General features: G+C 42.0%; 2 protein-coding genes across 3 annotated transcripts in view; one reads left to right on the forward strand and one right to left on the reverse strand.

Moving 5' to 3' along the window:
- The first annotated feature begins 780 nt into the window (after window positions 1–780).
- On the forward strand, window positions 781–8,665 carry fgf16 (fibroblast growth factor 16). The gene is made up of 3 exons (XM_014987574.2): window positions 781–1,960; window positions 4,588–4,691; window positions 7,272–8,665. The coding sequence occupies exons 1-3, from the start codon at window positions 1,657–1,659 to the stop codon at window positions 7,467–7,469; spliced, it is 606 nt and encodes a 201-aa protein (XP_014843060.1). The 5' UTR covers window positions 781–1,656; the 3' UTR covers window positions 7,470–8,665.
- Window positions 8,666–13,423: 4,758 nt separating this feature from the next.
- Window positions 13,424–15,790, reverse strand: part of atrx (ATRX chromatin remodeler) — a 36,356-nt gene continuing 33,989 nt past the window's right edge. For both annotated transcript variants that reach the window (XM_014987580.2, XM_088009659.1), the window contains one exon: window positions 13,424–15,370. In XM_014987580.2, coding sequence (XP_014843066.2) covers window positions 15,149–15,370 — 222 coding nt within the window. In that variant the 3' untranslated portion in view covers window positions 13,424–15,148. The remainder of the gene's footprint in view (window positions 15,371–15,790) is intronic.

The following is a 15,790-nucleotide window of genomic DNA, read 5'->3' on the forward strand; positions in this document are numbered from 1 at the left end:
CACACATTTGAATCTATTTCATAAGCCAGCGTTACTCCAATATCCCAACTAAGTGCAATAAAATTAATTAAATAAAAAAAATAAGATTATAGTTTAATCTCAGGATGATTACTGCTGTTTTGTAACAGCATTGGAGTTTTGAGCATTAGTGAACAATGGCATCATGGAGGCAAAAAACAAAACAAAACAAAAAAAACACAGCAGACAGGTCAGGGAGGAAGGAATCTAAAAGAAGCCATGTTAGTAGTTTTTTCACAAACCAGGGGCTACAAGCAAACATGAGGATCAATTAGACCAAAGCTGAACTTTCTGGCAGAAAACTGACACTGCATCTCACTCTGACAACACAATGTTCACTGTGAAACATGGTGGTGGCAGTATTAGGCTGTGGATATGGCATTTTTTTGTCCAGCAGGGACAGAAAATGTGATGAGAGTTAAAGATAGATGGAGGTCAGTCTATGCCATTCATAGAAACACATCTGACAAAATCAGCAAAAGCTTCATCTCTTTTTCCTTCTTATAGAGCTGGTCAGTTTTATCATGTAAATACATTACAATTTGTTGCTGTGAAAAAATGTAAGTTGTGGAAGGGAGTTGAATGCTTTAGCATGCAGTGTTTGATAGTTTCAGTGCTTTCTTTATTATTTGAAAATTAATTAGAGAAACGTATGTACAGTCAGACATCATCAGAATCTGGATTTTCCTCGCCTGCCCCACACCTCCTCGCAAGAAGTCAGTGGTTTAAGCTGCTGGCTTGCTGGAGCTTACTGCAAACTGGGTGCAGAGAGGGTAAGAAAGCACCTGCTTCCAGCGAAGAGGTGGGGAAAATGCTCCCGTGAAAAGCTCCAACTTGCAGTGCTTGGTCCCTCAAACGTGTGCGCAGGAGGTTGGATTACTGTGAGCGTGTGCACAGGTTACTTTGATAATCCTTTCATGTAAATGTTTCTTTTGCGGTTTTCCTCCCCCCCACTACCCCCATTAAGCCAGGATTCTGACCCAAAAGCCGACATAAAGAAGGCTTGGCTTCAGTGGTTGAAGGGGCTGATGGGGTTAGCGGTTAAATAGACGCAGTCAGTTGATATGTGTGCGTTTTCATCATGATACTTTCCACTTCTGCATCTGCGCCGCAGTTTAATGGACCGCCGCGTGTTGCCAGGTTTTTCTGCCACTGGACGGGCGCTGCGGTTTTAACAGACAGCGGAAAACCGCAAAGAGGGAAGAGGATACATTCTGGAGACATTTCTGCCCATGGATTGAAGTGATCGGAACATTAAAAAAAAAAAAAAAAAAAAAAAACTTTCTATAAGAAGAGCGTTGAACACATTTGTGTCATGTGTTGCAAAAAGTTGGTCTAAAAGTGAAGATTAAGTAAAGCAAACTGATGCGCGTAAGAAGGGATGCCAGCCAGGCGTGGCTTGAATCTGGGTGTCCAATGTGAGAATGCGTGGGGAGTATGTATATATTAGAGTCTTTCCATTTGATAAACACAGATATCAAACTCATGATTAAAGCAAAGGACTATCAATAAACTCAGAGGACTTCCCTGACTTTGGAGGAGCACGGCGCGCCGGGGACGCTCTTTTTTCCTGCGTGCATGGACCGGACTTGTGCGTAAACTTTTCTCCCTCCGCAAGTCGCTGCACATACATCTCAAATGCCTTCGCTTAATGTGACAGCTGTGCAAACGATGGCAGAGGTCGGGAGTTTTCTGGGGACGCTCGACTTGGATTTACAGAGCTTCCCTGCGCTGGCAAGCGCGCCCTTGTCGGAGTCTCCGGCGGGGCTGAGCGAGCGGCTGGGGCAGATCGAAGGCAGGCTGCAGCAGGGGTCGCCCACAGACTTCGGCCACCTTAAGGGGATCCTGAGGCGGCGTCAGCTCTACTGCAGGACTGGCTTTCAGCTGGAGATATTCCCCAACGGCACCGTGCATGGGACACGGCAGGACCACAGCAGATTTGGTGAGTTTCTTTGGCATTCAGGGTATTTGTAGAAGTTTCATTTCATTTCATTTATTGTTTTAAATATCCCCCCTCCACCCCACCTTAGTTAAAGTCTCACCGTTTGGAAGCTCGTTTCGGTTTTGGCGTGTTTATACTTTTATTTATACGTTTATTGATTTCCTTAACTTTAGGCACTTTTATTATTGCATTTTTACACATTTGAATGTGGCTCGAAACGTTTCTGAGTTTAAGTAGATAAACTCAGAAACCATGTCCTGGATATTAGTTTCTTTTTCACCGGCGGCGCATCCTCCTCGGTGGACTCGCTCGTGCTGAACAGCCGCGCGGCTTTTTCTAGAAATCTCTGCGCTCGCGGGCACCCGGGAGCAGGTGTCCCCCTCGACGCTTTAAATAAAGTGTGCGCGTGCGCGTCTCCGTGACAACCAGCTTCGACACGTGCGCGTGCCTGTCCCCCTCTGATAAGCCCGTTCCGATAATAGGCAGACTATCTATCTCACATGTTTTGAGCCACAGCTGTTTTCTCGCGGGGCCAAAGCCCGGGTGTCACCTGTGAAATAAAGTCTGTCTCGGCTGCTGGGGGTCACAGGGCAGAGACGCGCACATGTCCAGGCGCCGCATGTGTCACAGGTGCGGGCCGGGCGGCTCGCTCGCTCGCTGCGGGACAGAATAACTCCGAATTAAAGCGTGACCACCGCGGAATCCAAGCTACGGTTTAATGTTCATGCTTGAGCCAAAAAATAAGTCGGTGTTTTACAGGGGATGGGTGGTCCGCGTGTTTGTCTCTGTCTGGCTTCACTTAAAGTTAAAGAGAGAGAGAAAGAGGAAAAAAAAGAAAGGAAGAAAGAAAGAAAATGCAAGGTCGTCCTCGCTGCGCCAAGCTAGAGACGACTTTGATTAGAGGATATGAAACACACTCTTAAAAAAAAAAAATTAGAGGGATGATCTCTGTCATCTGATGAGGTCGGGGAGATGGAGGCCAGGTGGCTGGAAGAGCTGGCCTCTGCCAGTCACAGCAGCCAGCTGGATCCTCTCTGAGTAACCTCTGCATCACAACACCCAGTGGCTTTTAATTTTACCACTTGTCTCCCTGCCTTTGAAGTTGCCTTCACTGTAACCATCTACAAGCTTTATTAAAGTGTCTTCCCAGGCTGTGCTAGAAGTCCCTGGGGAACATCAGACTTTACAGAAAACGTCTCGTCATTACGAAAGACCAGAAAGAAGTTAGTCATAGCAGTTAAGGGAAAGGCGCTGCAATCAATGAAAAACAAGTTACATATTTGTAGTATTACTAGTTTAAGTATGACAGTCTTACTTGTTCACCATAGTGATTTTCCAGCTCATTTTTCACTTATTTAATCAGTCATGAGATTTAAGCTTAGTGATTATCACAATACAAGCTGTTCTGCTTCTGATGAGTTTGAATCTTGAAAATAGCTTCATCATTTCCTCTGAACATCATTATTCTAACAGTTCACACTGATGACAGGAACTGTTATTGTGGGTCACAAGTTAGTCAGTAACATGATCGTAACAATTTGAACATCTGTTTTACTGAGGTAGATTTGTATCAGTATTTGTGAGTGGAAAGTTTAACTTTTGAAGACTCAAACCAGTATTTAAAGTGTATTTCCCAAATAAAGTTAGTTAAATTTTATCACATTTTAATATTGTCTGATAAATTAGTTTCTAAATATTTAGTTCTAAATACATTTATGCTTTACAAATAGGCAATATTTGTCAAGTTATGCTTTGCTACTTAAATTAATGCAGAATCTCTTCCTTGATTTTCAAAGAGGCCGTTTCGTTCGCCTTCCAAGTTAACAGAAGACAAAAAATAAGAACTGATTTGGTATAAAAGCATGTGACATGAAATCTATTCCAACAAAGCTGAATGTAAAACATTCTTGTTTTAGTTGACAATAACTGTTCTTTGGCAAAGTCTGCCTTTAGTTTGAAAAGCCAACTTGGTAAATTTGACTTTACCATTAACACTGACACTAAACCAGTCTAAACACAATGCCACTGAAATAGTAATCAAGTTTTTTAAATGTACTTCAAACCATTGCATTCAAGCATATCCTCTGACAAGATGTGCCGTTCATTACCAATACATCTGGCTCAGAGCTAAGAGGTCAACTAGCAAGTTTGCTGTTCATTAGCAACAGCTGCCTGGAGTTTTGACTTTAGCATTAGTGCTGTCACTAAACTATCGAAAGCTGAATATAATCTGAAAGTCTTTCAACACAGAAGCTCAACCAAAACTGTAATTGTAGTTCATAACTTTTACTAAGTACTGTATTAACTCGCATTGCACTCCATAAACATGTCGATATTATAGTTGTCTGCTGGGAATAGTGGTTGACTGAACCAAAATGAAGATAAATTCTACTAAAATTGTTGCAATAGGACAAAGCTTCCAAAAAATATAGCTAACTTTGTAACAGTTTAGCCATTTTCAACCAAGCTAATGTCCTCAATTAAACTTAAATAACCAGTGTTATAGTGTACCAGACAGAAACAACTTGTAGTAATGGGAGGAGATTCCTAAAATTATTACATTGGTTCTGTGTGCTTCTGTTGACATATCGGTGTGTGTGTGTGTGTGTGTGTTTTTTTTACCTCAGGTATCCTGGAATTCATCAGCCTGGCAGTGGGGCTGGTCAGCATCAGAGGGGTGGATGCTGGACTCTACCTGGGCATGAATGAGAAAGGAGAGCTCTATGGATCGGTGAGTTTCTACTGATAAAAAACAGAATCTCACTCTATACAAACCAAAACCTCCAGCTGGGTTCCTAAACATTTTTCTGTGACATAATTTCATACTATTCCATACAAATTTCCACTTATTGGTTCTTGTAAAGCAGTTTTAAGGCATAAATATTAAGTTTTAAATCATGTAAAGTGGATGGACGATACAATGGGGGATAGAATAAAGCCTGAAAATTGTTTCCGTTTTCTGTTTTGTTTCTCCGTTCTTATCCAAGATACTTTCAAGGCCGTCTAGGAGCCGTGTGGTGTTAAACACACCATGTTCTTGTCATGCTTTGAAAATGTCCTTTTCTTCATTTGTTGGGTCTAGTTTTCTAAACAGAATCATAGCGTCTTTATATCTTAATCAAAGCTCCCATGTGGCTAATGGTGAAACCACAGCGAGACAAAACAAGCGCGTGTTCCTTTCTCTTCATGGTTGTTCTTTGTCTGCAAGGGTTCAAGGAGGATACAGACCCTGTGTCTTAATATAGTTTTACATATGCCACAAAGAGGAGAGAGAAGGGTCCAGAATCACTTTGGATGTAAATGTGGTCAAGCTTCCTGCTCTGGTCGGTGTACATCCTCAGTTCTCACACATACCTCGAGACAGGGAGATAGGGAAGGAAAGAGATAAAAGCAGTGGAAGGGGAAGTATTCTAGGGCAATCCTGTATCAGGTGTCCCGGGGCATTACCTGGGGGCCTCTCGTGGGCCGACCCCGGCTCTCATCGTTTTTGAAAAGAGGCTACCTTTAAGTAGGCCATTATGCTGGAAGTGCAGATATTGTTACTGCACGTTATCGGAGTCTGGCATCCTGGGGGGTTGGCCCTGAGAGGAGGGTGTGGGTGGAGGTCGGAGGTGGTGGTTTGGAGGGGAAATTGCACACCTGACTGAGTCACCTGACTGACGGGAGGGGAGATGTCGACATGTCTGTCTGGATGCGAGAGTGCAGGAGGTGGGGAGGGGAAGCTGAACAGGTAGAGGGGTGCTTCCGTCCCACAAAGCAGCAGACCTTGACGAGCTTTTGATCCGATGAGGTGTGTGTGCATGAGGGTGTGTGTCAGCATGGAGCTGGCCCAGTCATGTGCCCTTCAGGCTGTGTTTACAGACAACAGCCTTCCTGCACAGAGCAGCCAAGCACAGCCTGAAAGCCAATCATCGAGATTGCTTCAGCAGTTTTGTAGAAGTGAAGAGTCGTAAAAGCAGCACATGCAAGCCTGATGGGAAAGAGAGGGCTGCAAAGACAGGCAGCTCCGATGTCTGTCATGTTCCTCGTACTTTTAAATTCAGCCTGCTCCCTCTCTCTCGCCTGCTGGATCTGCAGCCACTGCTCATATTGCTCTGTCAGTGAACACCAAAGATTTTAGTGTGTTGGTATGCCGACTGTTCTCGTTGCATCACAGGGAGGGAAATGATTCTCCATGCACAGCAAGAGGTCAGCAGGTCTGAGGAGTGAGAGTGGAGCGTAAAGTGAAAAGCTGCATGTAATGATTTCCCCTCTTTTTTTCATAATGAGCCCCAGCCCAAATGAGCTTGTACTGCTTTGTTTTAGCTTTTCAATGAGTTCATGTCAGGAGTGGAAACTGTGGGGATCTCACACACCTTGAAGCTTCTCATTACTACAAACTTCACTGCATGTCGATGATTTGGAAGAAAAATTCAACATGGATTTTGACTATTTTTATGAACAAAAATCTGGAAATGCAGCACATGTTTAGAGCAACTCTTTTTTTTTTTTTCTCCAATAGTCTTTAACAAGATCGACTGCAAACGACTAACAATTTAATCTCAGTATGAAACCATCTGGTCTGTGAAGGCCTCAGAAAAAACAGGGAACAAACAGCATCATGAAGACCGAGGAGCCCATGGTAACTTGAAAAGTTACCTAAGTTGAAGCGTCTGTAAACCAGACAGCCTTTAACTTTTATAAAAGAAAGGCATAAGAAGTCGAGTTGGAAGTTGTCTACAACCATATATGAGGCCAAGGTTGAAGATTCTGGTAAAATTCATTGTGCGACTTAAAACCACGTTAGTTTTTAGTGCCATGGGGACATCATCCCCTTGGTAATAGTTGGTGTTGGCAGCGTCATGCTGTAGGGAAGCTTTTCTTCAGCTGAGAGAGTTGATGTATAGATGAAGGGATTAATCGGGGTCTTCAAATCCAGAACTCTGCAACTTTTAGACCCTGGTCCAACTCACTTGAAGCAAATGACTGAATTACCTTCTCTGTGTTTATTTAAGCTTTCCATATCTTGCTAAAATCCTTCTAATAACTTGATTATTTGACTCAAGTGTGATGAAGCACAGAAGGGTCTATAAGTTGCAAGACATCGAGATCCGGATTGAAGACCCCGGTTTTATACCGAAGCATATTTATGTGTTAAAGTAAAGGAAATGCACAACTTTTTTTCTCAGTTATGCTCCACTTTGAGTTGCTCTGACACATAAAATGCCAGTGAAGTACATTAAACCTAGTGACTGCAAGGTGAAGAAGTGAAAACTGTGAACATAATTTCCGTCTGTTCTCTTGGGCTAACATCATGTTTCCTGTTCTGCAGAGTAAACTTACGGCAGAGTGCGTGTTCAGGGAGCATTTTGAGGAGAACTGGTACAACACCTACGCTTCGACGCTGTACAAGCACACCGACACGGGACGCTTTTACTACGTGGCATTAAACAAGGACGGATCGCCCAGGGAGGGTGGCAGGACTAAGAAACACCAGAAACTCACCCACTTCTTGCCACGGTCGGTGTAGATGGGGAAGATGCCTCAAGCGTACAGAGATCTGCTCCAGGACAGGTGACCAGCGCTCACACTGGGAGAACTGGTTACATCTGGAGCCCCAGAGATAAACAAAGTCGAAGAGGCGGAAGACTAGAGAGAGAGGGGGCGGGGGGGTGTGCTGTGGATATTCTGGATCTTGTGGAGAACTGTTTACCCCTGAGCTCTCACGGAGGTCACATGTGACCAGGACATAAACATTCAGCTCGATCCTGGATGTCTTTCGTCTGCCTCGGCTTTGGACTTCAGCGAAGAGGAGACCGCTTCCTCTGTGGAGGACTGAGCAGCTGGGGGTGAATCAGGAAAACCAAACCGAGATGCCAGGGTTTTTTTTTTTTCCCCCACCCTCCTCGCATAGACACTTGAGTGACATGCAACAGCACACAGAGTGGGGGCTTCTTGTGTGTTAAAGCACAAACCTGAAAAACTAATTCTGGTGGCTAGAAAAGCTCCAGGAAGTTCCCTTTTCAGGAGTGCTGCAGACATTTCTGATGTGACATGCAAGAAGGGTTTGGCTTGCTAAGTTTGGTATAATTAGGTACTTCACAATCTGTACGCAGATTAAAAACTACCACAAGGCGAATGTCCCAGATGGAAAAAGAGGGCAACATCTTTGCAATGACTGTAGGACTGATGAAGCACTTACCTAAACATCCAAAGTCCCAGCTGTGAGTCTGGTTTGAACCTAAACATCACATTCATCACATTTAAATGAAAGCGTAAATTCAGTAGGCTCGGGACGTAAGCACTTCACCGACTGCGGTTTAAAGGAATAACAGATAGGTTTGGTTAAAGAGTGGCGACTTGTAATGTTCAGAGTGCGGCGAACATTATTAAAGAAAAAAACAAAACAAAACATGCAAGCGTCTTGAGGTGTACATATGGGTGTTCCTATTTATGAGATGTACAATATATTTATTTTCTACATATAAAGTATAAATGTAAATCTATATATTTATTTATTGCAAAGAGTTTATTTTGTAATGAACGTGAAGATATTTGGACTGCAGATTCTACTGAAATGAGGCAAAAAAAAAAAAAAAAAAGAGTGAAGAACTGCAACAGACATGACAATAAAATTGTCCTGCTATCGAGAACTTACTGTGAGAGACCATTTTTGCTTGGATTAAAGTGTGATGTACTAATTAAAACCAGATATATTATGTATAAGGAAGTGTTTTTCATTGTATTTTCAAACAGTGCTAATTATCCATTATGTGGGGTTTTTTTTAAGTCGGTTTCTCTATTCTTGGTCACTTTTTCCAACATAAATGCAAAAATTCTATTTAAAATGACACCAAATGCTTCTACTCTGCTCAGGTTTTAAATATGTAACCACAGACTGCAGTTCTATGATTTCTTTAACACTTAAATGTTTTAGATCATGAATCAAATTGTGATAGCCAGACAGAATGTGAGTAAATCTGAAAAGCTGTTCTCAAATCATTTCATTTTACGCTCACCCTCTCAGATCTGTAAAGTTAAGAATTCACTTAAAGAGAACCCAACAAAATTAGTAAGGTTTAATGATATCAAAAAGTAACGCATCATGTCATCCTACTGGCCTACAGAAATTAAAGATCCGTCAGCCTGGAAAGCCATTTCCAAAGCCTCAATAAAGCCACAGTGAGACCCATTCTCCACAAATGGAGAAAACATGGGACAGCGGTGAACCCTCTTAGGTGCGGCCAGCATATCAAAATTCACGATTCAACAAGAAGAAGAAGAAGGAAAAAAAGAGTGGGCTAAAATGGCCTCCATGGGAGAGTTCCAAGGTAAAAAATACTGCTGACTGCAAAGAACACAAAGGTCCAGCCAACATTTGGTAAAAAGCATATTGATGGTCTCTAAGAATTGAGGAAATGGTCTTTCTGTTGACTGAGGAGACAAAATATGATCTAACTGGATGTTGCACGTCTTGTTACGTCTGGACATCATACAGACTCGGGCACAGTGGTGGTAGTGTGATGGTCTGGGGCCACTTTGCTACTTCAAGATCTGGATGATGTGCAGTCATTAACAGAACCATGAATTATGCTCTCCAACATAAAACGGTGCAGGAGAATGTCTGGCCACCTTAAGACCGTAAAGCTGGGCGCATTTTAGTCATGCTGCGGGACAATGATCCAAAGTAAATCTGTGGCTCAAAATAAAAGAAAATGTAAGTTTTGGAAAGGCCTAGTCCAAGTCTGGACTTAAAACCAATTAATATGTTGCAGAACGAGCTCGAACAGGCCATTCACTCTGGGACAACCTGCAATGTGGCTGAATTGACACAGTCTGTCAAAAGAGTGGGCCTCTACATCACTTATTACCAGTAATCACAAATAATCAAAGCAGTAGTAGGGATAGTACAACTTAAGCTTAGAGGGAAATTGCTTTGTCACCTATGACAAAGGGAAATTTTTCACTTTAGTAAATAAAATGATTTACTTTTTAAAAGATTTTTGTTTTACACAGCAAAAAAGTCAAAAGGGAAAAAGTCCCAAAACATCTGTAAAGGGGCAGACATATTTTCACAGCCCTATTTGTAAGAAACGTAAAAGAGGAATTAATACTTCTCCCTCATTTTCATCTCTCTGTGTAACATCTGCCAGTGACCATCTACAGGTGAAATTTACGGTTTCCAAGACGGTTAAGCCTCATATGTTAAATTCAAGATTTGATGTGGTAGATGAAGAAAGCTGACATTAGCATATTTATGTCCGAAGTAAACGTAAACTCCTCGGACAACCAGTTTTGTTGCACCAACTCTTTCAGGGACCTATTTGTCTGGGAGAGAAAAACCCAAATTTTCTTTTTCATTCTTATCTGGAGCATAAAAATATTGAGATGAAATGTTGCACATTTCCAAGCCTTTCAAGACTGCATATGAACCCTGTTATCTGGTGCTACGAATAACATCTGGTTGTGGTGTTCCTGCTTAAAAACATCAAACTAAGTGTTGTTAAAAGCCAAAAAACAATATGCACTAGTTTCCCAGGGGCGAAAACCACTACAGTGCTGGTTTACCCTCATAAACCCCTTAAAAAGTCAGATTCTTATTGTGAAGCGATACACACAGGCTCCTTCTGTCTCCACAGGCTTTGGCCCAGATACATCCACCGTACAAAATCAGATTCCTTTTGCAACTGGATCCCAGCTTCTAATTGGCTTTACACATCAGGGTGGATTAGGCGAAGTGATTGGCTGTTCACTGCAGGGGCCTCTGCTGCAGAGATTTTCTTTTTTTTATTCTGAATGGACAGAAGCAGCTGCCCGCTGCGCCGACAGCCAGCGGGGATGTGCCACAGACCTGGGCTGGTGGTGGTGATCTGGGGCTTGCGATAGGATGGGATCAACATTTCAACATCTGCAATAGTTGTAATGTTTCTCTTTACTGGCAGATATGAGTACACTGCGAGAGCAAGCTCTCCCAGGGGGGGGGAGGGAATGGAAAAGTCAAAGACATGCAGGGGGAAAACCCTGGCAGAGTCAGAAATGAAAACAATACCGGGCGAGGGGAAAAATACATGAAAGATGGACAGGAGGAGAGAGTGGGACAGAAAGGATTGAGTATGAAATGTAAAATAAGTGGACAGTGTGTCAGGATGGAGGGTGTGTCTAATCAAACAGGCTCACATGCGGCAGTATTTCAAAATTCATGTCTCATCAATTTCCGTCTCAAACCATGTTTAATCTCTTTAAAACTCTTTGCTCTAATTGGTCGAGTGAGAGAAACAGCTGGTGATTCGATCTCTGAGGCAGGGCCAGGCCGAGGCATAAGCAAACTAAACAGCTGCCCGTAATGTGTCAGACAGGTGTTTCTCAATCCTGGCTTCCCTATCACACAGGCTTTAGATGCATCTCTGTTCCAGCACACCTGATTCCACTGACCGACTGACCTCCTCTGTATGCCATCTAGTGTTGCTGAAGCAGGGTAATCACTCATTATCTGGATCAGGTGTGCAGCAACAAGCAAACGATTTAAAAATCAAACTAATTTGCTTTCATGTTATGCTTGATGTGCATTTCCTACATGTTTTGTGAAGCACTACGTGGATTTTATCTCTGAAACGTGCTATACAAATAAAACTTTACTTACCAAAATATGCAGGAAAGGGGGCCTTGAGAACCAGGTTTGACCAACACAAAGTAGTTCAAGAACCAAAACAATATGAACGCCAAGCCGACCAGACACGCAGGAAGCGCACTATTGCGCTGGGCATTCTGGGTAAATACAACCAAAACAAATGCGCCAACAGGAGAAACGGCAAGTGGACAAGAGAGGAATATTACAGCCGCAAAAGCCACTCCGTTTTTGTTTATGTAACCGGATCCTTTTCTGCGTTGTGCTGGTTATTGAGTGAACAGGCCGTGACGCAGTTTATCTTTTAAAAGATGATTCTCGGTTTATTTCTGACGAGAATACAGACAAAACAACCGTGTTAAAGGCTGCCCGCTCCAAGTCCTACACAAAACAAAAGTATATAACAAAAATTAACTTAATAGATCTATAAATAAACTGAATGTATTTAGATGGAAAAATAAAACGCACACACCTCTCCCGCAAGACAACATGACAAAAGGGGAGGGGCTAAACAAACAATTTAAAGACAATACCACAGAAGAAGAAATAAAAGGGAGGGGCTTCAATCTTAAAGTAACACGGTTAAAACAATGACAGAGGTGTTTCAGTAAGATAAGGAACAAGACAAATAATCAAAAAGACATTTTGTGTAATTATAACAAACGAGAATTACAACCAGGTTACATTTACATGAAGAAGGAAGCTGTGCTCATGTCTTCAGAGGTTTTCCGCGTCGATTGTCCTTGGTGCAGTGCCCCCCGCAGGCGAGGAGGGGAACAGGGTTTTCAAAGGGTTTGGTTCGTTTGACAGTGCACTGTGAAGTCAAACCGCACCAGATGAAAATGTAATAAATGTCCCCAATTAAACCGAGTGAAAACACCCCAATTCATCTCAGTATGACAACAGCTGTTCTGTGACGTCCTCAGAGAATACGAGTGAACAAATCATCATTAAGACCGAGGGAAACAGACGGCAGGTCAGGGAGAAAGTTGCGGAAGAGCTTAAAGCAGAGTTGGATTATAAAATTATTTTAATCTAAAGCACTTTTCAAGCCATCATCCAACATAGCATGATTATAAACCTACCATAAGACACTCCACCACAACCAGGGATCTCCAACTCCAGCCCTCAAGGATTACCATACCAACTTTTTAACGTGCCAACACCTTGAATCAAAGCTTCTTCTTCTTGAGATTTATTGGCTGTTGGCAAAATATTAGGTGACCATTACTGCCACCAACCGGTATTGCTCACGTGACAAAAAATGTTTTATTATACAACTTACGTTTAAAAAAAAAAAAATCAAATATAGTCTGAATCAAATGGCTGAATTCATTCACCAGTAGTCATTCAGTTCTGTGGAGGCCTGGTAATTAGCTTTTCATTTGATTCAGGTGTTTTGGAGGACAGAAGGTCTTCAGAGTTTGGGAACCGAAGCCAAAACAGGCTGGGCAAGGAAAACATCAATCAGAAGCTGCAACTCTGAAGGAGCTAAAGATCCATAGAAAAAACTCTGGAAAAAAACTGTTAGTGTCTTCAGAAGGTGAGATTAAGGTGGATTTAAGAAAAGGAAAAAAGGTAGCCATTTGGGTTTTATTATTTATGTGCTCTATAAAGTTTGTTACAAGAGGATGCCAGGAAAGGCTTCCGATCCAGCAGCATGGTAAAATGGTACTGGTTGCTTATTTTTATGTTTTCTGGCACAGTACATCAACTTTAAAATCACCAATACATTTGTCAAATATGGAATGAATAACAGCACTAAACTTCAATTCCTTAAAAAAAAAAAAAAAAATTGCCATCTTTACTTTAACAAATGTTTATGGTTAAATGTGGTATTTCAAAGACAAAGATGCAAATTACAGTTGTGAAGGATTGTTTAATTTTATAATCTTTTAGATAACAGAATCATAAGTCTAGATATTTTTTTTTCTTTTCCACATTCCATACTGATCCAGACTTTGAAAATAATGAAAGCAAACAGAAGACACTTCCAAGATTGGGAATGAACCCTTAAAGTTTCCATTTTGAATTTTTTTGCACAGCTCCACCTGAAACTAGTTTTCAATTTGAAATAAATGATTAAATGGAAGAGCAGAAATGACCAAACTAAAACTCCAACATTCCTCTACCTGCAGACAGCTGTCCCGGGTCAATAAGCAGGACTCCCACACTCACTGTTCATTGTTTTGGTCACTTTATTAAATGTTATATTAAATACTTATGAAGATTATAGCAGTTCATTAATGGCAAAACACATTGGTGTATCTGCTAACGCAAGAACATTCTTCGATAATGGGCGAAGTAACTTATTCTACATTTAGAAAACACAGCTTGTGCAAACATAGAAGTCAACTCTTGGTGAGAACAGTCCACCTTCCTTTTGCTAAATGGCGACACCGGTTTAAGCTCTTAGAAGAAAGAATGTGCCAAAGTAAAATACAAGTCGTCCGGGGACCCAGCCTGGTGAAACTTCAGCGTCCAGGAGAGCATTACTCACAAAGCACCGGACGAAATCAGCCGCGTATAATAAGAATTCCAGTCGTTCGCTCCTCCTGTCCAGTCCATTCTGAAAGGGATATTTCGAAATGTCAAAGACAGATTCGGAGCAAAGTTTTGGGCCCTGTGACGCCCAGCTGAAGAGGCCCGAGCTTCGCAAGGCTCTGCAAACTCACCCAACTGGGGGAAATCAACACAAGTGAAACAAATGAATAAAACAAACAAAAAAGAAAGAAAAAACAAAACAAGTACATGAATGAGCAGGAACACGCAGTGCTATGCTAGGCAACACATCACAATAAGAATGATGTTACAAAAAAAAAAAAATCATCGGAGCCAGCAGGCAGTTCTGGACAACACAAGCATTCCATTAACATTTTCAGCAACAACTAATGTAAACACTTAAAAGCAGAATAGAAAATATTCACAACAAATCTCAAGTTTTTACAGAGATCCTTTTTTTGTTTCTTTTTTTAGGAAATTATATAAGGCCATTTTTTTTTCTTTTTGTTGACGTTTTTAGCTTCTTCTACTTCCTGAATAAGCAGGACTTTGCAGCACCAACAGCTGTTCTAGTTTGTTAGGTTTTTGATGAGGAATCACTAATAATCAGAGCTTATCTTGTCCTGTAGTTCTGTAACCAATGGTTGTGGTCCCACTCGGATGTTGGTAGGCATTTAAAACCGTATAAAAAAACTGAGTTTAAATAACAAGGAAACCCTTTCTGAAGGGGAAAACGATACAATGCTAAAAAGCATCGGGGGTAAAACAGGTTTGTTTTGTTAAATACATGAAAAGTGATTCTACAGATCTTGAATAACATAAAGGTGGTATATACATTTTTTTTTTCCTGTCAACCTTCTGGACAAACCTTTAACACAGTCATGTATACATTATATTTACCGTCTCTCAGTGAATCACAGCACAACACTATTCAATCAGAGGCCCCAGCAGACAGCAGTCTCTGCTTGGTTACATTTGAGCTCTGAGTGGTCTCACAGCGAGTTTCGTCACAGACAGCAGGGGGGGCTGCTGGGAACCAGATTGTCCACTCGTGGGGTGAAAAGAGGGGCCCCGAGCTGACCCTACATGCCCTGTGAGGGGCCCGGGTTCTTGCCGCCGCCTTGATTGCCGCCCATGCCGTGGAGGCGCTGGTAAAGCCCGAGCAGGTTCATTTGGCTCATCCCGCCTGCCATCATGCCGTTCTGCAGGGCCAGCTGGTTCAGGTAGGTGGCCTGGTTGGCCATGGCCAGCTGCTGCTCCTGCACCTTCCTGTTGGTGATCAGCTTCTGGACATACACCATCAGCTGGGGAGACGCAGACGGAGACGACGGTGTTTACAACAAAAATACATGAAGAGGATCGCAAGTCAGACGCACGGACATTAAATGTATACAGACAGGCATCACATTTTGTTTGACACACCTACACAAAGGGGTGCTTGATTGTGAAGTAGAAATAAAATAAATTATATCAATATTTTAGCCTATTTTATATATATATATTCAGCGCCATGACTAAATATTTTCCTGCCATTACATCTCAGTCTTTTGAAGTAAGCCTCTCAGCTTTACACGGCTAGAGAGGGAGAGTCCAGGCTGTTTGTTTAGGGTTGTTATAATCCAGAACAAGGTGATCCATGGCCAAGGAGAATTCAGTTTCTACACACCACAAACCTGGAAAACACTTCCAGAAAACTGCAACGATGCTGAAACACTGGGTTCCTA

This window comes from Poecilia mexicana, unplaced genomic scaffold (assembly GCF_051168715.1).
Source record: "Poecilia mexicana isolate PSO_F unplaced genomic scaffold, ASM5116871v1 scaffold_10, whole genome shotgun sequence".
Classification (NCBI taxonomy): domain Eukaryota; kingdom Metazoa; phylum Chordata; class Actinopteri; order Cyprinodontiformes; family Poeciliidae; genus Poecilia; species Poecilia mexicana.

What these genes read in the sequence shown, in the direction of transcription:
- fgf16 (XM_014987574.2), top strand. Translation starts at nt 1,657, where the DNA reads ATGCCTTCGCTTAATGTGACAGCTGTGCAAACGATGGCAGAGGTCGGG. An exon ending in GCAGGACCACAGCAGATTTG is followed by an intron (nt 1,961 to 4,587) that starts GTGAGTTTCTTT and finishes TTTTTACCTCAG; the next exon opens with GTATCCTGGAATTCATCAGC. An exon ending in AAGGAGAGCTCTATGGATCG is followed by an intron (nt 4,692 to 7,271) that starts GTGAGTTTCTAC and finishes CCTGTTCTGCAG; the next exon opens with AGTAAACTTACGGCAGAGTG.